General features: G+C 44.5%; 1 protein-coding gene across 1 annotated transcript in view; it reads right to left on the bottom strand.

The window, feature by feature from the left end:
* Window positions 1-27,609, bottom strand: part of LOC149360634 (complement factor B-like) — a 135,790-nt gene that overhangs the window by 32,289 nt on the left and 75,892 nt on the right. The window contains exons 13-14 of the mRNA XM_089572422.1: window positions 21,288-21,491; window positions 9,938-10,092 (exon numbers count right to left, since the gene is read on the bottom strand). Of these exons, the coding sequence (XP_089428548.1) occupies window positions 9,938-10,092; window positions 21,288-21,491 (359 nt within the window). The remainder of the gene's footprint in view (window positions 1-9,937; window positions 10,093-21,287; window positions 21,492-27,609) is intronic.

The following is a 27,609-nucleotide window of genomic DNA, read 5'->3' as shown; positions in this document are numbered from 1 at the left end:
AAAGATGCCTATAACGGCTGCGCTGTCACCATAGTCCTCCATAATTCATCATCATCATCATATTACGCCTGCTGTCGGGAAAAGCCTCACCCACGTCTCGACAAATAACACTCTCCTTTGCCCTCCAGCGGCCACCGTATCACCCAATCTTTATCTCATTCGCCCACCCATCTTTCTGCCGCCACCTGCTACTCTTCCGTTCTATTGAAATAAACTCTGTTATCCTTAAGGACGGCGGTTGTGTTTGCTTTGTTATTTTATGTCCTCCTGCACGAGCCAATTTCTTCCTTTTCATTTCGAGTATGGTGTTATTCACCCGCGTTTGTTTCCTTGCCCAATCTGCCTGCTTCCGGTCTCTTAACGTGACGCCCAACATTTTTCTTTCTACAAGTTGCTGCGTTTTCGTCAACTTAAGCTGTGCCATTTTCGTAAGCCTCCACGTTCCTGCCCCATAGGTGAGTACGGATAAGATAGAGCTCCTGAATACGTTTCTCTTGAGGGAGATGGGTAAACTACGATTCACGATCTGAGAGAACCTGCCTTAAGAGCTCCACCCAATTCCAATATGGAAGGGGCAGAGAGACAACATCTTTCCAATCCTATTCACCGCCTGTTCACAGGGCGTATTCAGAGACCTAGTTTGGCAACAACTGGAGGTAAGACTTAATTAAGAATACGTTGGTAAACTTTTACTCGGTGATAACATCTCTTTGCTAAGTCGGTCATGGGATGAGTCGGAAACCATGGCCAATTATTTAAACAGACGAAGCAGAAAGGTTCGCGTCATGTGTGATATGCAGAGACCGAAGCAATGTGCTACAGCCTCAGAAGAGGACAGCTGTTCATTGATTAGTGGCGAGACGCTGTAAGTAGTACGGGAATGCGTCTACTTAAGGTAAGTAGTGAGAGTGCAACTCCTGACCAGCAGAGTGAAATAACTTCGAGAATAAAATGAGGTGGAGCTCATTTGGCAGGTACTCTCAGATCACGAATAGCAGTTTACCAATATCCCTGAAGAGAAAAGCATTTAACCGCGGTGTCTTACTGGTAGTCGCCTATGGGTCAGGAACGTGGTGGCTAACGAACAGGGCTCAGCTGAAATTGATGACACCGCATCAAGGTATGGAAACGAAAATGATCGATGTAACGTGAAGAGACAGGAGGAGCGTAGCGCGGGTAACGGAACAAACGCAGGTTAAAAACAGCCTAGTCGAAATTCAGAATAAATGGTCTTGGCCAGCGCATCTAACGCGAAGTCCAGAAAAGAGGTGGTCGTTACGGGCAATGAACAGGATTCGAAAAGAAGGCAAGAGCAGTACAGGGCGGCAGAAAGATAGATCGGCTGATGAGATTCTCAACTTTGCGGGAATGTAGCGGTCGCGGCTGGCACAGGACCGGGCTAATAGGAAAGATATGGGGAAACCCTCATCTTGCAATGAGCGCACTCAGGCTGCCCATGATGATAACAAGTCGAAACAGAACTGTGACGCAGAATTTGCAGCAGCCTGATAATTTCGAGCTCTCACTACCGCAAATTAGAAACTCTTAGTATTCAGCTTGTCAAATCATAAACAACCTGCTCTAATGCACTGATCGTTGATTTCCCCCTCATCTGAAACAGCCGCATTAAAACAAAGTTGACATATAATTTCCTGAATTATATTAGCACCACCTAATTAGCAACACTCCAATTTTGAGAACTGCTGTCTTCTACAGGTAGTATTTCATAGAAAACTTGATGCACTACACATAAAATGCCTTTCATTACAAGCACCCCCTTGTTCAGAATATGTGCGGCTTGAAAAAACAGGATCCCTTCATTTGCATTGCACAAAATTTGAATTGAAGAAGCGGATCGCGCTATATTGTGAACTACACTCCTAGTATGTATAACTGATACGGCCGTTCTTCATCACTTTCATGATTTCAGTTCGGCGAGTTCAGCGCAAAAAAAAAATCATGTTGGTGTTTATTCGGATCGGTTTCATGGCCAGCACGTGCTAAAGCTGAACTTAAGTTTCATTCATCCACTTCCTGCTCTCTAACTGTCTACTAAATGGCAGTATCTAACGCTGTCACACACGCACCGCAAAGGCGTTTTGGCATCCGGATCTTTTGTTCAAAGGCGCATGGTGCACAGCTACGCGGCATCATCATCATCAGTACATCATCATCATCATCATCAGCCTGACTACACCCACTGCAGGGCAAAGGCCTCTCCCATGTCTCTCCAATTAACCCTGTCCTTTGTCAGTTGCCGCCACTGTATCCCTGCAAACTTCTTAATCTCATCCGCCCACCTAACTTTCTGCCGTCCCCTGCTACGTTTGCTTTCTCTTGGAATCCACTCCGTTACCCTTAAGGACCAGCGGTTATCTTGCCTTCGCATTACATGCCCTGCCCAAGCCCATTTCCCCCAAGCCAAATGATAGGTGTAACGTTAAGAGATCGGAAGAGGGCGGAGTGGGTGAGGGAACAAACGCGGGTTAATGACATCTTAGTTGAAATCAAGAGGAAGAAATCAGTACATCATCACCATTTATATGACCCTTAAGGGCCCCCAGGGGGTATTACTTAAAGGGGGGAGGGGGGGGCAGTAGTACATTAAACATGACTCACATTGGTGGGTAAAAAAATAATCAATAAAACAAAACACAGACAACAAAACCATAAATACATCATCAGCCTGACTAAGCCCGCAGCCGGGCAAAGGCCTCTCCCATGTCCTTTGCCACTTGCGGCCGCCGTACCCCCGCAAAGTTCTTTATCTCATCCGCCCACCTATCTTTTTGCCGCCCCCTGCTACGTTGGCCTTGTCTAGGAATCTTCTCCGTTACCCTAAAGGCCCACCGCTTATCTTGCCTTATCTTTGCATGCCCTGCCCAAGCACATTTCTTCCTCTTGATTTCGACTAGGATGTCATTAACCAGCGTTTGTTCCCTCTCCCACTCTGCCCGCTACCGACCTCTTAACCTTATACGTATCATTTGTTGTTCCATGGCTCGCTGCGTTGTCCTTAACTTAAGCTGAATCCTCTTTGTTAGCCTTCCCGTTTCTGCCCCATAGGTGAGTACCGATAAGATACCGCTGTTGTAGACTTTTCTCTTGAGGAATATTGGCACGCTGCTGTTCATAATCTCAGAGTCTGCCATATGCGCTCCACCCCATTCTTATTCTTCTAGTTATTTCTCTCTCATCACCCAGATCAGCGGCCTGTACCTGCCCTAAGTAAACATATTTTCTTACTACTCCCCGCACCTCGCTACCAATTGCGAACTGCTGTTCCTTTGCTAGACTGTTGAACATTACTTTGGTTTTCTGCATGTTAATTTGTACACCACCGTCCTGCTCTGCCTAATTCACTAATCATGCTTTCCAGTTCATGTCCGGAGTGTCTTAGCAAGGCAATGTCATCAGCGAATCGCAAACTACTTAGATATACTCCACTAACTCTTATCCCCAACTGTTCCCATTTCAGTCCCTGGGATACTTCCTGTAAATAGGCGGTGAATAGCATTGGCGAGATCGCATCTGTCTGCCTGACACATTTCCTTACTGGAATTTTATGGCTGACTTCAAGAAAAACTAGGGTAGCTGTGCAATCGTTATAAATATCTTCCAATATTTTCACACAACACTCTTCTGCACCCTGATTCCCCAATGCTTGCATGACAACATGACGCGGCATAAGTGCCATGTATTTCCTGCAAAAGCCCTTGGAAGTGAGGGCGCCCTTCCAACAGGTAGCACTCGCCGACGTCACAAGGGCTGCAATTTCATTGTCTCTGTAGCGCATAGAAAGGCAGCGTGCGTGTAATGAGATTATCGCCTCTTCCTCCGGCTGGTGCTACTGAAGCCGCACCCTGGACAACGGAACTGCGCCCGTGACATCACGCGAGTACTCCCCATACCTTTCAAGCACAAAAGTGCGGCCTTTGAAAGCTGTGATGGGAGTGCCACACAGGGTAAAAAGCAGCGAACCAATATTAAAACCAAGAGCAGGTGAAAACGTTTGAGAATATGTTAATAGTGTAAACATGCACCTCAAGTTTAAATGCTACGCGGGTATGTCGCTGACGCCGAAATTTTAGTACGGTAAAGACGTATGACCAACACAGAGCGCCAATTTTCGTCAGGATGATAAGCAAGATAGACTTCTCCCGAGTGCCCGTGTCCTTTTTTGCGGCCTGAAATGAAAAATAAGCTGAAGGAATTTATAAATTTTCTACCTTCAATTTTGACAAAACGTCTTGGCAATTTATCAACCTCTCTGGTCTAATGTTTAGCCGCTGTTCATCTTTTACCTCTAGCGGGCTTCTGCGTCGCTCGTTCTTATAAGTTTAGCTGCTTTGTTGAAATGGGGTGCACTCTTTGGGGGGGGGACCTTTGTGTAGTGTCGCTTGACAGGGGTTCCAAAAGAGAGCTATTTTGAGCTGCAGATAGTGTTTATGCGCCTGCTCTGTGGTCCAACATAGAATTGCCGAAATGGGCATCAGCCACAGCAAACGTTCTCATCGCCCGGGTGCCGCCTATTTCTACCTACACTGGGGTAGGTAGAGGTGGTAGGTAGACACCTCCCGTGGCAATCGGAGCCCCCGCTACCACGTTGACAGCTTGCCTGTCACCACGCCATGTGCACAGCTTCCAAAACTCATAGTCCGCATCGCGCCTACTTACAAACCCTGTTTCCACCCGCATGACAGTATTCTCCATCAGGGAGCCTGCATTAACCTGGTATTCTGCTTTCTTATCAGGCGTGAGGAGAAGCGGAGGTTTAGCATTGTCAGTGTTCAAACAGGACGTTACTGAATACTCACATGATAACCAGAGACACAGCTCCCGACCTACCCTATACCAATACACATGTGCGCGTCCAAACCCTCGCCCGAATCAACTTATACCCCACTCCATTGCCTTCTCATTTCAAGCTTCTCTGTGCAGCCCTAGCCTTAGTAATTAGGCTCATCGCGCGAACCCGCAGGGTTGCTAGAAGCTGGCGGGGTCCTGGACTGGGGACTCCGCAATTGAAATCGGTCCCGCAGTAACTCTAACTAAAAACGAAACTTTTTCACCATCACCACCGGGTGCCCGTATACACAGACGGCTCTATGAATATGAGATCAGCAGGTCCTGCAAGAGCCACCCTTTGAGGCCAGCCAGCTGCCATTTGCCACGTATCCTATGAAAAATGGTCAGCGACATTCGAGAACTGCAGCACTCGGCCATCAATAAAGGACGCATTCTACTCGACTCAGGGTAAACACGATACTGTGGCCTCTTAGAAAATCACTACATAGAGGAGACCAATCCGAACTACGTAGAACCGTGGCGTTTGTGTATTGATCGCAGGAGCGGGTAGGCTTCCATCTCTTGCTCGAAGCTCGAGCTCTTGCTTTCTTCACGTAATCTTGTTTAGATTTCAATGCAAAGAGAGGAGGTCAAAAGTGGGCGAGTGAAAAACGAGCGCGGCTAAGAAGTACATTGTTTTTTGCGAAGCTAACAAAAATAAGCCATAAAATATTAGGAGGAAAGAGGGGAAATCCGTGCACAAAATGTGCGAGCAAAGCCATATATGGTTCCAGGAAGCGCGGCAACTTGACTGTGGATGCAAGATACTCATTTTTTTAAGCGTTGAAGTTGTTCAACACAGCTACCATTACTTCCGGCTATGAGCTATGCTTCATAACTTCCCCTGTGCGCTCGTAGTAGTGTCCACCACCGTTTCACGGAAGAGCAGGTGACGGGATTAGATATATAACACAGTGTTGTGTTATGGTAGAGAGAGGGTGCGGTAGATGGTCCTTGGCGATCACAAAATGAACAAGGGAGGGGAAAACCTCAGGTTGCTAGAGCCAACGTTTCGACAAGGGGACTTGTCTTCGTCTGGGCAGACGAAGACAAGTCCCCTTGTCGAAACGTTGGCTCTAGCAACCTGAGGTTTTCCCCTCCCTTGTTCATTTAGTGTTGTGTTATGTTAGATATATAACACAGTGCACAGTGTTTAGATATATAAGATACCAATGTCGACGATCAAGAATTTTTATGTTTGAAACGCCTGACCAGAGGAGTGTGGCCACTTGAACTGAAACCACGAAAACCAGTTATGCTTAATGCTTTATATTTGTTGCTCGAACCTTAAAAATACTCAGCATGATACAGCACTCATGCGTGTTTGCGCTTCTTCTGGCCCTGCCTGCTCGCGCTGAAGCCTATAAAAGTTCTTTAACTAATCCAACTCAGCATGCGCTTGCTTGGCGAAATTCGGGCAACGTTTGCAATCGAAGACTTCGTTTCATGTGCCCCCACTTTTAGCTCCGAATTCCACCCTGCCTGCAGAGACGGCACGTACATTTCCTGCGTCGTCTATTTGTTGTATTCACGAGCCAAAACTAGTTTCCAGTCGATAAGCATTGCAGCCCTACCGGGCTAGGTAAGTGCACGTGTGAGTAGACGATGGACGCCCAGTGTGTGCCTGCATACCGTATTGGTGACTGTTACGTCATAGAAGGAGCGCCCCAACTAATATAACATAGCGACGATACGGACGAGTGCTCCAGAGGTCAGCATAATCAGATGCGCGCTTGTTTCAAAATTACACAATAAACGCTCATCCATGGTAGCAGCCTCGTATGCGCCTAACGGTGTAGTTTCTCCACTTGCCCAAGAAATAAATTAGAGATATGACAGAAATCGCAGCCTGGCGTTCCAAACCATCCGGTGTTAAAGCTCAGCGCAAGACAAACGACACCCTGTGGTAGAATTTTAATCTGACATCGGCAGTTAACGCTCATCTAAGACAAACAAAACATATAATTAGAGGCGAAAGTATTTGCACAAATCTTACAAGGAACGTAGACCCAGCAATAAACATGCTGTTTCGTAAAACTGCGCCCTTTTTCCATCTCGTTTGTAAAACTGCACTCTTTTTCCTTTTCGTTTGTTCATCAATTTATTACCACGAGCTATCTTGATAATGAATATAAATCTTCAGTCACGTTTACAACTGCAAAACGAGGACACTGACTTCGCATTTGCCGGCGTTCTCTTAGCGGGGAGGAACAAATAACCGTGCAGTGTTCTCTCCCTTTGTCAATGTGTAGTTGATGGAAGAAGCGTAGCTAATGTAAAGGCGCTATAAAACAATTCTGTTTCATTTCCACCATCCGCCTGTGTGACTGATTCTAGTCAGAGCTATGCAGAGCATAGGGGAAAACGAACTAAAAAAAGAACCGCATGAAATGGAACCGAAGTGAGATCACTGCATCAACCCTCAATCTCCTTGGATTACGAAGGAACTTATGACCGCAAGCGCATACTATAATGAGGCCTCCCGTTACATATCTAGTCGCAAAATTGCAATGTGCCCGGTAGTCAAGAGGCGCGCAGCGAAGCTTTTTACCAAATAAGGTCATGTGTATATATAGCCACTTCTAGTCCGAGGAAATCTTATATGCTGGCTCTTTTCCTTATGCCAACTCCAGTGGCATGATAATTCAAGAGTTTCACCAAAGCGTCGTGAAACAGAGGAGAAGGAAACCCCGAAAGCGACTAGTATGTGTGCTTGTCTGCCCCCTTCACCACCGCTCGCCGCGCGGGGTATTGCGTCAGCCATGACGTCGACCCTTCAAGAATGTTGGAGTCGTTTCCACTCGAAATCGGCGGAGAGGGCGTAGCCTTGCCTGCGTTACAAGATCTCCTCCGCCTCTTTACTCGCTCGTCGGCGGCGCCCCAACAAAAAGTTCTGGATGCTCCTCGAAGGCACTCCCGGCGTTTTGATCAAAGGCGACGCGCGCCCGGCGAGAGAAAGAGAAGGAGACTGCACGGCCGATACTGTGTGTATGTTCGCGCTTGCCTTGCCGCGAAAAACAGACAAACGAGGAGCAAGCCTATATAAGAAGGGCGTTGACCGCTGTCGACTGGTCCGAGCCGCCGTATAAGCTTCCGAGAAGCGAGCCCGCTCGACTCCCAGGACAACAGCACACGCCCAGCCACGGACCGACGAGGCAGCGCGCGCTAGTCTGCGAGACGCTACCGTCGTGAACCTCTTGTCGTCGGACTGTCGCAGGGCCCGGTGAATAAATTGTGTTTTGTTTGTTTCTCTCTCTCTTGTGTTACACTTTAGGTGCACTAATTCTTTTCTATAGTAATCTTTCTCAAGTGTAAATTTGCACGAGTTGCATTGTTTTGTTAATCACTTTGTATGTGCATGTACGAGTGATTGTGAAATCCTCTGTATCGTCTCTTTGCTGTATAAACTTTGTGAACCATCGGCTCCTACCCATTCTCTGGCTTGCGACCGGCGAAAGCTGGGCGCCAAATGACCAAAAATCTCTTGTCACTAGGTAGCCCGTCTGCGCTGATCTTGCCACGCTGAGTCGAGGGTATTTCCTTTGTGTCCAAGACCGCTACCCGCATACGCTCCATGGCGTCTGGGAACGCGCACTAACGTGCGCTAAGTGGTCACAATCTCATTTAGGCGAGAACCTCCACGTCCTGCGCGTTTCAAGGTGCGCGCATAGTGTGGTATATTTCATTTTCGTCACTATGTTCAGCTCCTGGTCCTTAAGGGTAACGCAGTGGATTCCAAGAGAAGGCAAGCGTAGCAGGGGGCTGAAGAGAATTAGCTGGGCGGATAAGGTTCAGAAGTTGGCGGGGACACGGAGGATGTAAATGGAAAAGGACAGGGTTACTTGGAGAGACATGGGAGAGGCATTTGCCCTGCAGTAGGCGCAGTAAGGTTGATGGTGATGATAGCATGGTGATGATGATATTCAGGCATTTCAAGAAACCCTTTCCTGGTGATCCCATTTACTGGAGCAGCTGTTCATGATCATAAAATTATTAAGCATGAAATGCTTTTAGCCCCCGTTGTCGGCAGTGTGGTGACGTCACGCCGAGACCGAGAGCCATCATCCGGGCACTGAAATCCACTCATCCGGGCACTGAAATCTACTCATCCGGGCACTGAATTCCAGTCATCCGGGCTCTGAAACGAGAACATCCGGGCACCGTACGAGACTTAACGAGATTTAATGAGACTCTCTAAGCCCTCCTACGCGACCGGCATGCATGCGCCGGTTGGTCTCCAAACGAGACAAACAGTAGCTGCTGCCAGTGCCTTCTCAATGTTTATCAAGATATCAGTGGAGCTGTGGGTTTGATAATGCACGGAATTATAATTTCCGATTTCTAATAACGCGTGCAAAAAGCACATAAATGCCACGTTACACTTCGTCGTCATACGTGATCCGGGGGAGAAGCGCTGCGTTCAAAGGGCAAGGCATCGCGCCGGGTGGTGGCGTTCCTCCCTTCCTTTACGGTGCGGTTCGGGTGTCCACCGAGATGGCAGAGAATTACTGCGCCATTTCCTTTCCTCAAAAAACCTTGCGTTCAAATGGCAAGGCATCGCGCTGAACGGGTGGTGGCGTTCCTCCCTTCCTGTACGGTGCGGTTCGAGTGTCCACCGAGATGACATTAGGCCCGTAAACATTTCATGCTTACTCTACTCTCGTTTACGGGAGAGGCAGAGTTTTTTTGTCATGTCTTCTGTACTAATAATTCCAATCTGGTAAGAAATTCAATCACCGCTACACAACTGTACCAGAAAGACTCCTCTTTCTGGTCCAGTCCTCTAGCGTTGTTAGAATTTTCTTGTCACCAGAGAACACCAAATCGCCCAATCTGCCGTCCTTCTACAGTCCCATCTGCTGTCCACAAAATCCTATTTCCTAATCTCGCACTCTCTGGTCTCCTGCCTGCTTCTTGCAAAATTTGGCACTGTATATGAGTGATATGAGTAGTTCGAAAGAAACGTGATAGCGAGATAGCTTCGTTTTGAATAAAGCTGTTTAACTAGTGCACTGCGCACACAGTGAGTTAGCTAACGTGCAAAAAAGTACCGCAGGCGTCTCAAGAGATCAAATAATCACAGGCGTACCTTATTCTTTTTGCTGTCCTTGATCTGTATCTGAACCATCCATGGCCAAACAGTCTTGACTTCAGCTCCTCCGAGAATTCGAGCCGTGGCTGTGTCTCCAGCCTCAAAGCCTGAATTGGGATCATGAGTGTAGCTCAGCCCACATTCACTATAGTCTGCATAAAATAAAAAAAAATGGACGAAGGTTGGCATTGAGAATGGTTGAATGGTATCTGCGCTCCTTTGAAAACCTTGGGTAAGACAAACCGCAATACTCGTGTTTAAACGTGTTTTAATCATCATAATGTGCGGTTCGGCGTTCTTGGGTTGTCATCCCTTCGCTTTTTTTCAGGACTTCAGGCAAAGCAATCGCGCCACGCAGCGACTTCTCAGTTTGATTGGTCTGAGGCTCCCTTTAATCAGCTAGCTATTCTTCCTCGTATGTATTCACATGTCTGCATTTATGTCTATACATGAAAGTCTGTGGGAAATAAAGTAATGGCGCCTACTCAAGGAATGGTGATAAGGCTTAATAGAACTTCTTTTTGGGCTAGTTGTAATTCATTGTAATTTAAACGCGCCGATAACCACACACAAGACAAGAGAACGGGACAGAGCGCTTTATCTCGTTCTCTTGTTTTGAGCATGCGTTCTTTGGTCTTGAATGCGTGTGTGGTTTTTGGCGCCTTTAAGTTACAATGGCGACATGCTGTTCTGGCTCCCACTCGAGTCTTGTTCACAAGCCATGGGAACAAGGCTCCATATAAGAGCAGGAACGACGTATCTTTCGCTTTGTCGGTGTCGTTTATTTTATTTTCTTATGTACCATCCGAAGTAACGGGCTTCCGTCAAGCTCTTGACGTCAAATGTCAAGGTCACGTAAGAGTAGAACACCGCCGCATTCCACATGGACTGCGAGATATTACGTGTCAATTTACCGCAAATATTTGATTTCTGACCTTCTATATCCCCCTTTTATACACCTCTGTAGCAGCATTTTCATTCGTCGCAGATTTACGGGAAACTCTCTCTGCAACTTATGATCTTTCTTGTCACGCCCACTACTGATCCTAAATCGCTTATCTTCGACGATACACGCGTTTCCGTAAAATTAGCAGTAAGATAGGATAAACAATATTCCATGCGTGCTTTACCTTCTGCCGAGAGAATTTTCGTTGATTTTCAAATAAAAAATCTCTCTTTTTAATAGGGTGATGCGGCCTCCAATGTGTGAATTTTTGATTAATCGTTTTTTTGCTTGTAATACACTTGAGATTAAGAATGGCGTCATCACCAATACGCCAACTTGCCAAAGTTTCACTGTTATTACAAATTATGTGCCCCTCTCAATCAGCAAATGCCATATGGTCTTTCGCTGTATGATTCTCTACATTTCCCTATCTTTTCAGTCTTCGCGAACATGGAATCTAGTCCCTTCTTTATTATCCACTCTTGCCCTCGCGGTGTCTAATCCTTTGGTTAGAAACAACTAACCCGGCCTTTTAACTTAATGCGCTTATCTTCTTAGAGTACTACTAAATATTTTCCCCATAAATGTGTTGTGGGAAAGGGCCTGTGGTTTGTTTAAGTGGCCCGGTATCCGCAGCTACTGAACCACAGGAGCGTTCCGACGACTTGCTGTTGACTAGCTGGCTGGAGCTACTCTAATTTTGTTATGTGTTCGTGCTCGTGCTAGTCTTCCGATTCATTTTAGATGCGCCGGTCCCGATAGTAGTGCGGTCGAAGTATATTTCATGGTGTCTTCGACTGGTCCGTTGATGTTTTACCCTGTGCCTCAGACTGCGAGCGAAATCTGAATCACAAGCAAAACATCGAGGCCCCTCATAGCGACAACGTTACGGAAGCAGAATGTAAAAGCCTTTTGGGGGGCATCGACAGGTGGAGACGTTGGAGACACTCTATTCATTTCACATCAGCCTTTTTTTCCATAGCACATCCTTACTCCATTCACAGTGCACCAACTCAGATTTAGGAATATGATCAGCATAGCAACATCAGTTTCTACATTGGTCGACATAGTTACCACCCAACCATTTTGTTTCGTCAAGCTGTGACTGTGACCTACGAGGGCATTGCACTTCTGCACTGAGCACAGATTTTGCAATCCATGCCCTAATGAGCACCTCAGTTACATTTGCCCACCAAGAAAAACGAGAGGCGAAAACGTATTGTCCAAAATGCAGCCACAGATACACCACAGAAGGCACCTCGTGCTAGGCATCTTTTATACTTGCGTTGATCGCTGCTGTTAGCACTGGAAAGAAACGTCCCGAGACTTTCGAACATAGTGATTGTAACGAGGCTATCGCCATCATCAGTACTGCGCACCCTCGACTCGTAACACGTGCTGGCGCCTACTGCGCCTAAGTGGTTTTACTCGTGGTCCCTGGCCTGTTTGCTTCGTCCGCGTCGCACTCCGTCTAATTTGTAGGAGACTGTTTTCGTCTCTCTACGTGATGAACTTCACTCGATTAAAGGTAGTACGGTCCTTGAGTACATGAAAACAGTGTACCACAGCCACTTCGCCGGTTCGGCGCCCACGCTAGGTCGGCCTCTTTGCTATGCATCGCCGGTAGGCCGGCACATAATGAGACTGGTGCGAGGTAGCCACGTGACCCAAATAGTTCGGTAGTTTGGACATCATGTTCGGCGAGCGGGGAAAGAAAAGGCTCCGAAGTTCCGAGGCTCCGAAGGCTGCTATATTCAAACCCAAAAATAAATACATTACTCTACCATGTGATCTCAGCTAGGTTTGGAAACTATAGTGTTTGTACATTTCAACAGCCAGCTTAGCTGGGGCAATCATGTTAACGCTGTCATCAGTAAGCTTTTTCGTGTCACAGGTATCATTAGCCGGCATCGTCAATTACTTCCATGCAAAGTTGACCTTATCCTGTATAATTCGTTTTTATGTCCCAGTTAAACCATGCGCACTTAGTTTTTTGGAGAACAACTAGAGGTAGCAATAAAAATAATATTTACGTTTTACAGAAGAAAGCTCTACGTGCAATACTAAACGTCGGTTCTGATATAAACCCATGCGATTTATTCCGCCAGTTCAATGCCGTAAAGGTGTCTGAAATGCATAAAGTTAGGTTGGCTGAAAGATATAAGATGGACATAAAGCAGAATGTGAATTAATTGCGCGACAAGGCACACCTTTCGTTAAATGTACAAGTTTGCCATAGCAGACACAGCGAACTGTGGCACATTCCAACATGCCGTACAATATATCGTACATATAGCCTAGTAAACACGTTTCCCCGTCTTTTACATAATTTTCATGCTGCAAAGGTTGATGTATCACGAGCGTGCCGCAAAAATGTACAGGATATATGTGCTGCTTTTTAGATTTCACCATGCTTTCACTGCTTCTTTATCACTCTCGTTTCATAAAGTGCCGACTTGATTTGAATAACCAAAGACCTGTTTTTCTATGAAGTGTAGTTGAATTGCGAGATCAATACTACGCCAGGTCTACCCGCTCGTCGCGTGGTCCTTGGACCCCGCCTGCTTTCAAAAACGAATAGGCCAACATGGGTGGCACATTCTTTACCGTTGGCTGTGATAGAAACAGCCACCGGCCAGTGCAGTGGTCCATCATTTAACCTGAATTACACCATCTGCCGGGCTAGTTGGTTGCGATCCATATCCATTTAGCAAAATTCGCGCCTTCAACCCTGTTTTTCCATTTTTCCATCTTTTTTTTGTCATTCGCGCACAATCTAGGTGCTAGGTGCGGCGAAGGCGTACTTATAGCCGTCTCTGATACTTTTCTGTCATTTCCTATTCACTTCACAAACGCCTTAGAACTTGTGCTAGTTGAAGTTCGCACGTGCTCTAGGAAATTAATAGTAGCTGTTTGCTATCGTCCTCCGTCCTGTTCACCCACCTTTCCTGACGACCTTCATGACGTCATTCATATGGTTACACTGCGGTACCCGAATAATCCTTTCATTTTACTAGGAGACTTTAATTTTCCCAATGTTGTGTGGTCTAATGTGCGTTCCTATTGAAATCCTTTTTCTAGTGAAGCTGACAAATTTTTGAATTTGTGCAGTGATTTCAACTTGTCGCAGCTTTTAATGCGGGCAACTCGAATTACGTCTGCTACTTCTAACATCTTAGATTTAGTGCTCACCACTTCACCTGATCTTTTCCAGCCCATATCGTATCTACAAGGGTTAAGTGATCACTTACTGCTTCATTTTTCTTTAACCTACACCGTGCCTCACCAGAGAAACTACAAGAAATATATCCGGGACTACAAAAATGCTGATTTTGATGCCGTTAACCGTGAACTGTCTGTTTTTTTAGACGATTACTTACCCAGATTTCACGACCGCTCCGTGGACGCCAACTGGAATTTGTTTGCAGATAAAGTTTCATCGCTCTTCGATAAATATGTTCCGCGCATAGTTATCGCATCTAACCGGCAATCACCAAGGTTCAGTCAAACGTTGAAAAGGCTCAGTAACAAGAAAAAACGTATCTTTCGAAAGGCAAAACTAACCGGTTCTCAAGATCGTTGGAATGCTTATCAGGCCGCAGCTACCGAATACAAAAAAGCACTCAAGCTCGCGAAGGATTCATTTTTCAATACTAAATTACAATCTCTGTTAATTCGTAACCCTAGGCAATTCTGGAACATCGCTAACAAAAAAGACGATACTGCTATCGCCCTTAAGGACTCAGCCGACGTACTTATCCGGCCTGATGAGTGCGCGAATGTTCTGAACTCTGTATTTGTCTCTGCTTTTTCAAAAAAAATGTTTGTTCTGTACCACACACATTCCCGATGCTGACTTTTTCCAATGGACCCTATTATCTTTGATATTGGTGGCGTGGAAAAAATGATAGAAAAACAAAAAAATTCTTCATCATGTGGGGTTGATAACTTCAATTCAAAGTTTCTGATCAGGACTAAAGTATACAGCGCTATAATTCTTTCTCATCTTTTCCAGCAATCTCTTGACACAGCCTGCATTCCTGGCGACTGGAAGGTCGGGAAGGTGATTCCCTTGCACAAGTCTGGAGATAAACATTCACCGCTTAATTATAGACCCATTTCTCTAACGAGCATTCCATGCAAAATCATGGAGCATGTAATTTACTCTCACCTCGCATCATTCCTACAGTCAAATGCCTTTTTTACAGATTATCAGCATGGATTTCGTAAATCATTTTCCTGTGAAACACAACTCTTATCGTTTACGCATGATCTGAATTCAATCCTTGACTCGGGTTGGATTGTCGATTGTATATTCCTAGATTTTTCCGAAGCGTTTGACAAAGTTTCACATCAACTGCTTTTTTTCAAACTAAGCAAACTTAACCTTGATACTAAGATTCTTGCATGGTTACATTCTTTTCTTACTGATCGTTCACAATTTGTCACAGTAAATAACACTTGCTCCTTCACTTCGCCAGTCGAATCAGGCGTACCACAAGGCTCTGTGTTGGGGCCTTTGCTTTTCCTAATATATATCAACGACTTGCCTATTAGCATATGTTCATCAATTAACCTTTTTGCAGATGACTGCGTCATATACCGCGAAATTGACAGTAACGCTGATGTAACTCTTCTTCAGTCCGATATCGATCATGTTCTTGACTGGGCTAACACCTGGTGCATGCAACTAAACCCTAAGAAATGCAAGCACATGCGTGTTTCTAATTGTAATACTTCACTGCCCACGTATCATCTTAATAACAGCAGCATCGAATCTGTGTCTTGTTACAAATATCTAGGCGTATTTATTTCTTCTAATCTTTCTTGGAACACGCATGTAGATTATATAACTAACAACGCTTATCGCATGCTGGGCTACTTACGCCGAAATTTTTATCTTGCTCATAGTTCTGTAAAATTACTTCTTTATAAATCGTTAGTTCGTACTAAACTGGAATATGCTGCATCTGTTTGGGACCTCAGTCAAGAGACTCTCATCTATCAACTGGAATCCATCCAGAACCGGGCGGCTCGTTTCATTCTTTCAAATTATCATCGCAACTCCAGCGTCACGACTATGAAAACAAGCTTGTCACTACCCCTGCTGTCACAACGTAGGAAAATATACCGTCTTTGCCTGTTCCATAAAATTTACTACGATAATCCCATTCTTAAGAATAAAATGATTTTACCACCCTTTTACATTTCACATCGCATTGACCATCGTCATAACGTTGGTATTCCTGCATGCCAAACCAACCATTATCACCATTCATTCATCCCAAGTACGTCCGTAAGCTGGAATCACCTTCCCGGATCTATCGTCGAAATTTCTGATAATTCGATGTTTAAATCTGCTTTAACCAACCTGTTGCTGTCATAAACTCGAGAATCCTTAACACTGTCATCTTTTTTTTTCTTTTTACGGTTGTTCCAATTGTTTTATATGCGCGCATGTTACTGCCTTTTAAACGTCATTTCTCTTGTCGTTTGTTTTTATTGTATGCAGTTGCTTTTTGTTGTTGTTTTCATTCTGCGATATGCGCTCTGATTTTTTACTTGTTTTGATGTAACCTGATTGTTTTTTTTTTTGTGAGCTTCAGTTATGTCTAATTTATTAAGTGTATTTACAGCTGTATTATGATTTATGTATTATGTATTATGTAATTATGATTGTGACATTATCATTTCCGCTTGAACACTGCAGTCGCCGTCTTGGTAGCAAGCGCAATATCTGTTCTCTACCAGGATCCTGAACTACTCTTCGTTCCATTTTCCTGCTAAGTGGTGGATGTGCTTCTTCCTACCTCTTATTTCACCCTTCAAATAAAGGCTGAATGAGATGTCACTATCTTATGGCCGCTCAACTTATCCGCTTAAGGCTTCCACATCTTGTAAGATGCCAGAATCTGTCACAATATGAATTCCACCTCATTTTTAAGACGAACACCTCACTAACCCCTTTAGATGAAATGCTGTCGGTGGTGAGGCTGAGAAATGATCCTCACAAGATGGCGTCGTAACAGCCAACGTGTTGCCACGGATGAGGCAAGTAACATGATGGTGTGCACAACAGCAGTGCACAACAGATGTGCACAACGGTGTGCACAACGGTGTGCACAACGGTGTGCACAACGGTGTGCACAACGGTGTGCATTTCGCGCGGCTGCTTAACAAGTGTGCGCGTCGTGTATGCTACCAGAGGAGCGGCGGTCCGCATTGGTTTCCCCAGTCTTCAAACCAACCAAGTGAAAGGCAAAGACCTCCTCCTGCGGCCCTCTCGCATTCATCCTCATGACATGCAAGTTTTTCTGGAATGTTTGGTTTGGTTTATTGGGGTTTAACGTCCCAAAGCAACTCAGGCTATGAGAGACGCCGTAGTGGAGGGCTCCGCAACTTTCGACCACCTGGGGTTCTTTAACGTGCACTGACATCGCACAGCACACGGGCCTCTAGAATTCCTCCTTAAAGCAATTTTTTTTTTTCATAAGTCACAAGACATTGATATAACAATCAATATATCAATATGTCGCAGATCTCCTCTCGGCAGGCTTGGATTCTTTAGCTATTCAAATTTTGTTAACATTAAAAACGTTCCTCATTGGATTTCTATGGGAGCGTTATGCGACCGATGCCCGAACTTTTAAAGATTTTTCTCGAGTCGCAGTGTCGAGGTCGCTATGTGCTCCACATCATGACATAAGGCCCTTCTTGGGGAGCAGTAGTCCGGATGAAGAAGGATTCACTGACATGCTCACGCCTCCTCCGACTTGGCTGCTACATTAAAAGACGCCAAAGAAGGGATAATCTTCTACTTCCTGGCACTCGACATTAGGCAAGTTCAAGAACACTTTGCGCAGAAGGACACAAGACGGCCCATCGTTCTGCTCTACTAAAATTCGGCAAGTGTTTGGCGATTCCACTTTTTCTTGATTTTTTGCAGTAATCTTAACTTCGCGTTCAACGCGGCAACCAACTCGCGGTGCAGCGTCCTGTTGTGGCTTGGGTTGCATCAGAGAAGCATCTTATCATTCGCCCTGTTAATCATGAAGGCAATCAGCCAGTTGCTTGCTGTCTGCCTATGGACATATTGTTGTCATCAGCTGCACCACAACCTCTGCTATACAAGGGTACCTCAAATACATATCCTATGCATTCGTTCATGGTGCAGGTGCGCTCACCTGATCTTACCAAACTGCCTAATCTCATCCGGCCAACCTAATGTGCACGGAGGGGTGCATTGTCGCTTAAAAAGATCAAGAAACATAATTGATTTATCCTTTTTTAGAGTTTCCTCCGCTTTCTTTAGGACCATGGCATGCCTGCATTTTGATTTGCCGGCCGTATCCATGTAATTTTTATGATCATTTCTGCATTTCATCAGCATTGAAATGTCGCAGCCAAAACAATTTTTTCATCCTGCGTTTATGGGATCGGTACCCAGACACAGCATTCATAAAGCTAACGGAGCGAGTTTGAGTTCCATAATAATTCTCTACATAGGAAAGCAAAGCTGCGTCACATTGTGAACTCGCACATTCAGATCATAGCGGCAATGAAAAGTGACATATCTTTATTGTGTTTTGCGACGAATCATGCATAGTTTATAGGCGCTAACAGGAGTATTTCTGTAAACAACCAACATTGGTCGTTTATCTGGTCGCTCCTTGCGAACAGACGCAGAAAAAATCTGAATGACTACTATAGAGCGGAGGATCCCTTCACTAGACAACGCAGTCATAATTACATCAGAGATAGGCTATATTCCAACTAGTGTACACGCGTGCATGCTATCTGTTGACGAATGAATTAATGGTATTTATTCAGAGCGAGTGCTAAGAAGCGTTAATTTCTGGCTGCCGTTCAGAAGGAGGATTTCTTATCGTAGGTGTACAGTTGCGTTACACAAATCAAGGGCGTAGAACCATCCTGTAACTCTTTTTCCTGCAGAAAGAGACCGCAGGAAGTTCTACTTGCTGCCCAAGCGGCTATTGTCCTCTGTGCCGAAGCAGACATCAGAACGGGCTGCTTCAGCGGAGAATACTCTCTGCTTTGTCGCATCTGCAATCCAAGGATTTGCTCCAGAGTCGCTCTCAGTTGGCTCTTTCGAGTCTTTGTTCTGAAACTTAAATTTTTCACCATCGTCTAAATGGTTTTGAATGGTATCTGGAACTTGTCCCTGGTTTTGCCACGCATTTCTGTTTGAATTCGTCTAGTACCAATATTTGCTTGCCCTACCACATGTTTTCTCTCGCACTTGAGCCTATTTAGAGCCATAACTTTTGTCCCGAGTTTCATAGACAATATATTTCCTGCTTGTACCTGTTTAACCTCTAGGAAGATAAGTCATTTTGCCTCCTTGCACTCGTATGTCCATCATTGTTTATAAAAGCCAATATCTTTTGCTCATCGTAGAAAATCATAGCATGGAGACCTTTCCCGAGCATTACCGAACAGGCGGCCTTCGTGGCCGTTCATGCTTAAAAGTACTTCACCCCTCTTCTCCCTCATCCGGACACCATGAAGTAACCAAACATTACACATGTACCTTTTCACAGCGCATCTGGATAATTGTGCTGCGAGTGCAAATCAGGTTTTTACTTGTTGCAGTTGCCGGTTCAGATCATTAGACCGACAATTCAGGGGCGGTCCGATTCCGAATGCTGTAGCAAGTCGGGGGCTTTCTTTTTTATTAATCGCGCACTGCTTTCCCCCTCCACCGCCCCAGTGAAAGCGTCTGTTTTATCTCTTGATCCAAATTGTTTTTCTGAGATGGACTTTTTTTCTCTCTAAAAAGCATAGCTCCTTGTCTTCGCACATAAACGCGCCTTCTTCAAGGGAACTGAGGAAGCATTTGTGTTGTTCTTTTAGGACTCTAAATAAAAGTAAAACGAAAGAAAATATGTACCGCGAAAGACCATAAAAATTCAAAATGAGTGTTGCGTGAAATCACAGCTCCCTCAATAGGAAATAAAAATTTTCATCCTATATTAAAAATCTGAGTGTGGACGCAAAATCATTGTTGACCACTTTGGTTGTGCAAGGCACCAAATTTGGCAAATCTGCATTACTTAATAACATTGCCTCTTCATTTTCCGCGTGAAATTGAACTAACATTAGTATAGCTAAGCATGCCTCTGCCTTTCGATTAGCAGAGATTCAGGCAGGCCCGCTTAAATATGAATGCGGCTTCTTTTGACGAGTTATACACGATAGTATCAACGCTAGAATAGTTAGGAATAACTCCTCATGAACCAACTAGAGCATGCAACTAGAGCATGCCTCCATACTAGAGCATGCCGCGCAGTTGGAGAAGTGGATGATATTTATATCTATCATCGCTCTTATAATGGTAACCACAAAAATTACACAACGTTTAAAAGATATTTTACATACAAAGTTCATTCCTGAGTATGCAGAGAACTATTGAGTACGGTATTCATCAGTTCTATGTAACGAGTATAAATACGTTCATAATTTCTTTCTATGTATGAGAGTAAATGACTATAAATGCGGAATACGTAGAACTGTGCATCGTCCCTTGAAGAAGTTTAAGGCTAAGGTTAATTTTTATCAATAATTATGATTACAGTCAACAGCCCTCGCCACGGTTAAAATGTTAGAAAGTGAGGCACAAGTATCACTGTTGAGAACTAAAAAAATATTCCATAGAGTGGCAGAGGACACTCAACCCAGCTAAATCTGATTCTGTGACATCAACAGGGCTAAAACATAAATAACACTTTCCATACTTTATTAATGGCATAGTGGTAACTTCGGTCATTCATCATAAATATCTCAGTCTTCTCTATTACCTCAGTTGGAGAGCACAAGTAAATGGAATTACTTTAACAGTTCTAAAACGACTCCTGTTTCTTAGACATCAGCCACTAGCCCGTTCTCAAACTAAACTGTCAACTCTCAAGACTTTTGTAAGATATCCTAACATCATTTGTTTCCCTTACACTAACCAAAATAAAAGCACCAGAAAGAAAGCAGTCAGGTTTATATTTAACAAACTGGAAATAGCTTCTTGACAAACACAAATAATGAAACCAGAAGGAATACGAACAGTAAAAAGTAGTGTTATGTGCACGCACCTTACACTCATGTGAGAACTAATTCGCCACCACTCGAGGGTATGCACCACCGAATGACTTCATCTTCACTGGAGGAAGACGAGAGTGTCATACACACTTACACTAACAGTGCGCTTTTTTTTCCCATGTGTGCTGCTCATCGCTTAGATAGGCAAAGGGCTGAAGACATCCAGCAGCAACGGCTCAAATGAATCACACCCTCTTCGAGCACAGTGCGAGATGGGATAGAAGACCGAACTTATTGCAGGTGCGCCTAAAGCTTTATTACTAGAGAGCGGTAGGCTATTCAGTTCCTCACCTATGGTGCCATTGGTGAGCTTCTCGGCTAGCCAGTGTAAGGCATCGTAGTCGCGTAGGATAAACACATTGTCTTGTTTGGAGGCAAGCCTGTTAAGTGCCTCGTCATTCCGCTGTCCAGTGATTCCGATGCAGTACATCTCCACACCAGCATGTTTCAAGCGATCAGCTTCTTCATATGCGTCGCCGCCGATGTTCGCCTTTCCTGGGTGTTAGAAAAAATTGTTAGTTGCTAAAATACTAGCTCTCTAAATTTGTTACGACGTCCAAAACTACATTATGGGACCTTGTTGCCACATTTGTGCGAGCACTTTGGCACTACAGTATTTATTTCATTTCGATTTTAAACAGTCCAGCGTCGCCTGCGGCTACAGCGTGAGGAGGTAAAAATGGACAAAGATATGTTTCAACAATTCGCAGCATATTTCACACTACGAAAACATAAGAAAACGCACAGTAAAAGTATGTCAGCTACAAATAACAGCATCTCAAAGTGTTTTCAGAGGCAGAGCAGGTACAGGGCCAGCAGCGGGATAGCTAAGTTCTAGAAGGCGCGGATAAAAGGTGCAATTTAACAAGGCTTAGGATTGAGCGTTTATTTTACAGCAGCTTGTTAACAACGAAGGCTTAAAAATTTCAAATATTTGCCGAGTCAACTAGCCGAGTGGGCAAAGACTTTACACATTTCATGCGTACAGGTAAGGAGGGTGGATTGAACTCCAGATGACAGACATGAAAAGACAGCAAAATATCTGGAAGATTAGTACAATATAGAATGGACAGCCTTTTTTCACTCGATTCCAGTTTCTTTACATCGAAAACGTGTCAGGTTTCGAAACGACATAGCAGTATTGATCGATTGGGTGGAGTAGAATTTTCGATTTCACCCAGGATTTAATGTGCAGCATGCCAAGTGTGGTGCAAGTATCCGATGCCGTTGGAGAGTTTTTTTTAAAACCGGATCAACTTGTTTGCCCCATCAAATTTCATACGTAAATGTAATGGTGAAGTCTATTCCACCACTCTGTTTAGACAATTGTCATCCAGCTATTGGAGCCAGAAATAAGACGTTTGCGAAGATTAAACTAGTTTAAAAGAAATTAATGCTCATAAACTGTACCACGCCATATACATAAGTTTCAGAAGGAAGTCATGATATGAAGGTAGTTTAATTGTGAAATAAAACGCACAATTAGGGTAGGTCACTGACGTACAAACAAAGAAGTGCACCGGGAACAGAATACTGCGGGACGTCTGATGATACATAAATAGCTGACAGCTGGGAGCAAAAACATAGATACCCAGGCAACAATGGTTAGGGTCTTCAGCGAGATTTCATTGCCGCCTCCAACATATCAGGCAATAAGGCTCGAGTGGTGCAGTCCACGCTGCCTATAGTTCCGTCGCTGCCATAATGGTTTAAACTGTTGAAACTAAAATGCCAGGATTTTCCAGATAAACACCGCAGAGATTGCGGAAGCACCTTCTGTTGGACCACATTAACACCCAAAGAACTGGTCCTTAATACTGGCGGGTAATTTGGAGACGACGCGCTATCAAGCTTCGGTTTAGTGCACAGCATAATGTACTGTGTTTGCAAAATCACAGAAAAAAATCAAACAATTTCCGACCAGAAGGAACCTGAACTCATCTAGAGAGAAAGATCACTGCTACCTGTAGCAAAATCTCAAAAACGGCTGCGAGTTCACTTTGAACAGAATTGTGTAGATAGCGCAAGGACCTTACCACGTGGCTCAGTGCTGAAAAGCTGTGTAAATCGCCGTGCATGTACGAAATTTACCAAAATAGGGAAATGTCTTATCTACACAGCGAAAAAGCCTTGATACGAACAGCTGGACTTCAAAACTTAAAAACAGCCCTATGAGAGTTGCAGATGTGATCAGAATATCATTAGAGCGCGCAGATCTCAAATGTTCGTCTTGAGAGCCTAGTGATGGGCTTCTCTTCTGTTCGCGGAGTTCGGTGAAAACCATAGTATCAAACGCGTTCATGCGAACACCATTAGTAAAAACAGTGATCAAAGAGCGCTATATGCGATCTACAAAAGAACTCCGAATCAGCCTCAGCGCCACATAGTGTGTTCAATCAGGGGCACCTAGCAGCACTGAGCAGGTGCTTAGCGGACACCGGAAGTTGCGATAGAAATCGGTTTTTGTACAAACGCAGCGATGCGGTCTACATATCAGAGTTGTGTGGTTTCGTCTATGGACGAATGTGGTGATTTAGGTTTCACTACAGAAGGATGAGAAGTTCATCAGAAGTGTTAAAGGTGCCCCGACGAGATGAAACCTCTGAGATTCTTTGCGAGAGTGAAAGCGGACGTCATTGTTGCGGAAAGTGGCGCACTACCCTCCGGTAATTCACTGGCCACTTCAATTGAAACATGCGCGATATTTTTCTGAAACTGTGCCTCAACGATCACCTTAATATTGAAGATGGTCTAGAAGTTATGTGAAAACACAGTTTTAGTACATCTTAAAAGAAATATACAGCGCGAACAGAGACGATGGACAAATAATAGGCACACAACACAAGCGCTGTTTCGCAACTGCATTGTGCACCTCTTCCTCGCCCGGCGTCTCTGTTATCGCTGTATAATTCTTTTGAAATGAACGTAACCCAGCTAGCCAAGCTTGCCATCCTACTACCGGCTTTAGTAATTCGTGAAGTAGATACAGAGGCATAATAACCCATTCACAGCAATGACCACTGCGACATTTGCACTTATTTAACAACAAAAAATATTATCCTGCTGCGTCTTTCAACAGCAGGTGTTGCTATGCAGCCACCTCGCATAAACAAAATGTTCCCTGTAGGGGAGTACAAATCTATCGATATGTGGATAAATTAAAGGAAGATGATATTTAATACCAATAAAACAACACCTGAACATTGACAGAAAGAGGACCACGGCAATAAGGAGGCGCAGAGCACTATGAGTTCACTATAGATCTTACGTAATACTAGGTTTGTGCTGGTCCTGGGGCTGGTATTTGCGAAGTGCGCTTGCCATCAGGTGTGCTACAAAGACTAGAGATTCAACAAGCAGCGGTTTGTACACTGTTTTAGCGCCTCTTATACACTTGAATTGTTCTATAGTCGGATACAACTCAAGAACGAAGTGGCTTTTCCCCGTCAAAGGACCTCCCCCCCCCACCCCCGCCAATGGCGTCGGCCGATTCTCATGACGCTGCTAGGATAACAATGCCGGGAGCGGTGCCACAACGGAGAGAGGGGTCTATCCCCGACTATGGAGGGGGGGGACTATCACCTTTTATCTACCACTTCCTTCTTTGTGACACTAGCAGGGTCATGAAAATCGGCTGACGCCATTGGCTGGTAGGGGATCCTTTGACGGGAAAAAGCCGCTGCCCTCTTAAATTGTATCCGACTATAGGTTTCAACCGTGCGAAGCAGAGAGCAAAATACCGTTTCATAAGTCATTAAAATAATTTCATGTCATCAAAAAAATTTGAGCGTCACTCTTCACTGCTGGCAGGAGGCGTGTTACGCTGCTATCCAACCTTCGGGATCTTCCCATGGCAGCCACCTTTCACGCGGCGTTTCGCTCTGTAATCGGAAAAGTGGTTAGCCTGCTACATCGACAACGCCAACGACTACGACGCGGAAGGCAGAAACGGGCGCCCAAGATGCTGCGCTCAAAAAATGTATAAAATGAGGTGAGTATCCAGTCTTTTGACGCTTGTGGAGTAAAAAGATGCAGACGCCGTAGAGGAAAAGAAACAGGAAGCTTACGAAGAGCATACAGGCAACAGCGAAAAGGAAGTTACCACGAACATACTGAGGCTATTAAATAGAACATAATATATTTAGAACATAACCACATATTATAGAACATAACATGATAGAAAATAATATATTATATAAAACATAATAATTTAGAGGTTATTTAATAGCCTCTAAACGGAGGCTTTTAAATAGAACAAAAATAAAAGAACAAATTATTAACTACTCAACTGGGGAAACCAAATCTGGATTCAAATACTAAATTATAATTCAATAGGCAATGCCATCCTTTCTGACCCAGATACAAGTTGCCACGAAACTAGTCAGTATAGAAGTACACTGAAGGACATCTTTTTTAGTTTGGCGTGCAAAAACAGTGCAGAAACCATTCAACATTTTCTCTTAGACTGTGTATCTATACACGGTGTTTCACCTAAGGTTTCCCACAATTTTTTAAAATATGCACTTCAGTTAGAAGAGCGCTTTTTTCGGCACAGCAGTGTCAGTGCTGTAGTACGACGGAATACAACTAAGACATGCTAACAAGCAGGCTGGTTAACTAAGACTGAATAGCTAACCTTTAACTACTGTTAGACTCCTTATTTATTGAGAGGCCTGAAACTCACCGTATGTGATATACATATGAGTTTTAGTCTTTCGAAAACGCGGTTAATCTCAGCGCTGTGGTTCAACAATTTTTTGCTATTTGGACAAGTTAGGTGCACTAGAGAAATTTCTTTGCCTGCAATTTGCACGAAAGTGCAGGCTTTGTGGTGTGATGTAGCGAACCTATGTTGGCTTGCAGCACCGACATTGACTGTGTTTCCGAACGTCTAAACTACGATATGGAGATTGCTTACTATACGCATCTCAATAATCAAGGAGCCTAACAGAAATAGTTCAAATTAAAACTTTAACTATTCAGTATTCCGTCTCAAATAGCCTGAGTCGGTTTGGGAGGTTAGGCCCCATAAACCAAACCGAATCAAACTGTTCAGTATTAGTTAACCAGCCTCTTAGTTATGATGACTTAGCTGCTTTCTGATGTACTACACCGCTAACAATGCAATGCCGATAAAGGCGCTCTTAAAATTAAAATTGTGACAAGCCTTAGCTGAACCATCCTACATATCCAGGTATTAAAGAGGACATGGTTCGCCTTCCAAAAGCCTCTGAGTTCTCGGAACAATCGAACACTATAACAGCAGTTCTCTAATAATTTTGCTAAAGCAGCTCATTTCCGCTTAATGTGTTGATAAAGATTGGTTGCTATGGGGTAATAAATGTGGTAATGTCGCCCCAGCAACATCGTTGTCACATTTCAGTACCACAACATAAACATTCCAACAACTGCAATGTTTTTTCTTTCACTACCGTAGGTGGCCACTAACGCCATTATAATACTACGTGCGGATATCTTGGTTCTGCAATGAGGAGAACCATCTTACACTGGCAGTCTACTACTAAACGCAACAACGTTACCTGTATAGGCTTTAGGCTTTGCAGCTGTGTCAGTGCTGCAAGGAAACGTTAAAATTGACTTTTGAGGCAAGCAGCTAAAAACACGATCACCAAATGCATGTTCTTTTTTCCTGCCCTACGGCCATGAAAATGCCTGTGCTTGTCGACGTGAACAGTTAATGGTAGCGCAAGTTTCTTGGCAAACGACTAGTCGAGTTCTTCGCAAAAAGCTTCCACGATCACTTCACGCTTCGTGCATATAGCCGCTGCATCGCACTTCAGGCTCATTTAATCTTTCTCAGGAGGACGCTAGGGCTTTTTCAAGACTCCGCCATACACCTTGAAACGCCGCTCAAGATTGCAACCTGAGATGACTGCATTGCACAGTACCCTGAGCGCCTGTACATGATCAACAAAAGCAGTTATGATACTGCCGCCAACGGTATGACGGTACATCAATAACGTTGCAGGAGAGCCATGCATGCAGCCAAGGCGGAGAACCATACTTTGAAAGCGGCACGTATGCGGTAGGCAAGAGCTTCGTAAGTGCGGACATGGGAACGTAGGACGGCTACTCTCGCCGCACTCACCGGAAACGAGTCGCATGACAGCTCCGTGAAAACACATTTCCCACAGCATGAAGCACCCATTGCAACCGTGCCGAGACGAATTACAGTCGTTACTCATCACATGCAGGAGCAGCATTGAAAGCGAATGGTGTAGTTGCAAAAGGAGACGGAACCAGCTGGCCTTGCTCCTCAACATTACTGCGAGTGTCATTACCACTAATTTTTCCCCGTTTCATTACTAATGTGTGACGTTGGGATCACTACTGAGCATTAAGAAATTAAGAATTGCCATGTTCAAGGAACACTCCTTGGGTCATCAGTCGGTACTAGATGATTGAAAACTCAACACTGCCCTAGCAAAAGCGAGTAGAAGCTCAACTTATGCCTCATGGCAGACTTCTCGAATAAAAAAAAAAAAAGAAGTTCAGTGGAGACGACGAGGGCTGGCTTTCAGCCATCGCTTACTGGAAAAGTAAGGGTAGTCGCATGGCCGTCACAAAGCTCCATCGCAGGCAAAACTGAACA

This window comes from Amblyomma mixtum, chromosome 2, assembly GCF_055824585.1.
Source record: "Amblyomma mixtum isolate Tamu chromosome 2, ASM5582458v1, whole genome shotgun sequence".
Lineage (NCBI taxonomy): Eukaryota > Metazoa > Arthropoda > Arachnida > Ixodida > Ixodidae > Amblyomma > Amblyomma mixtum.
Note: the sequence above shows the minus strand (reverse complement) of the source record. Positions and strands in the feature narration are given on the sequence as shown.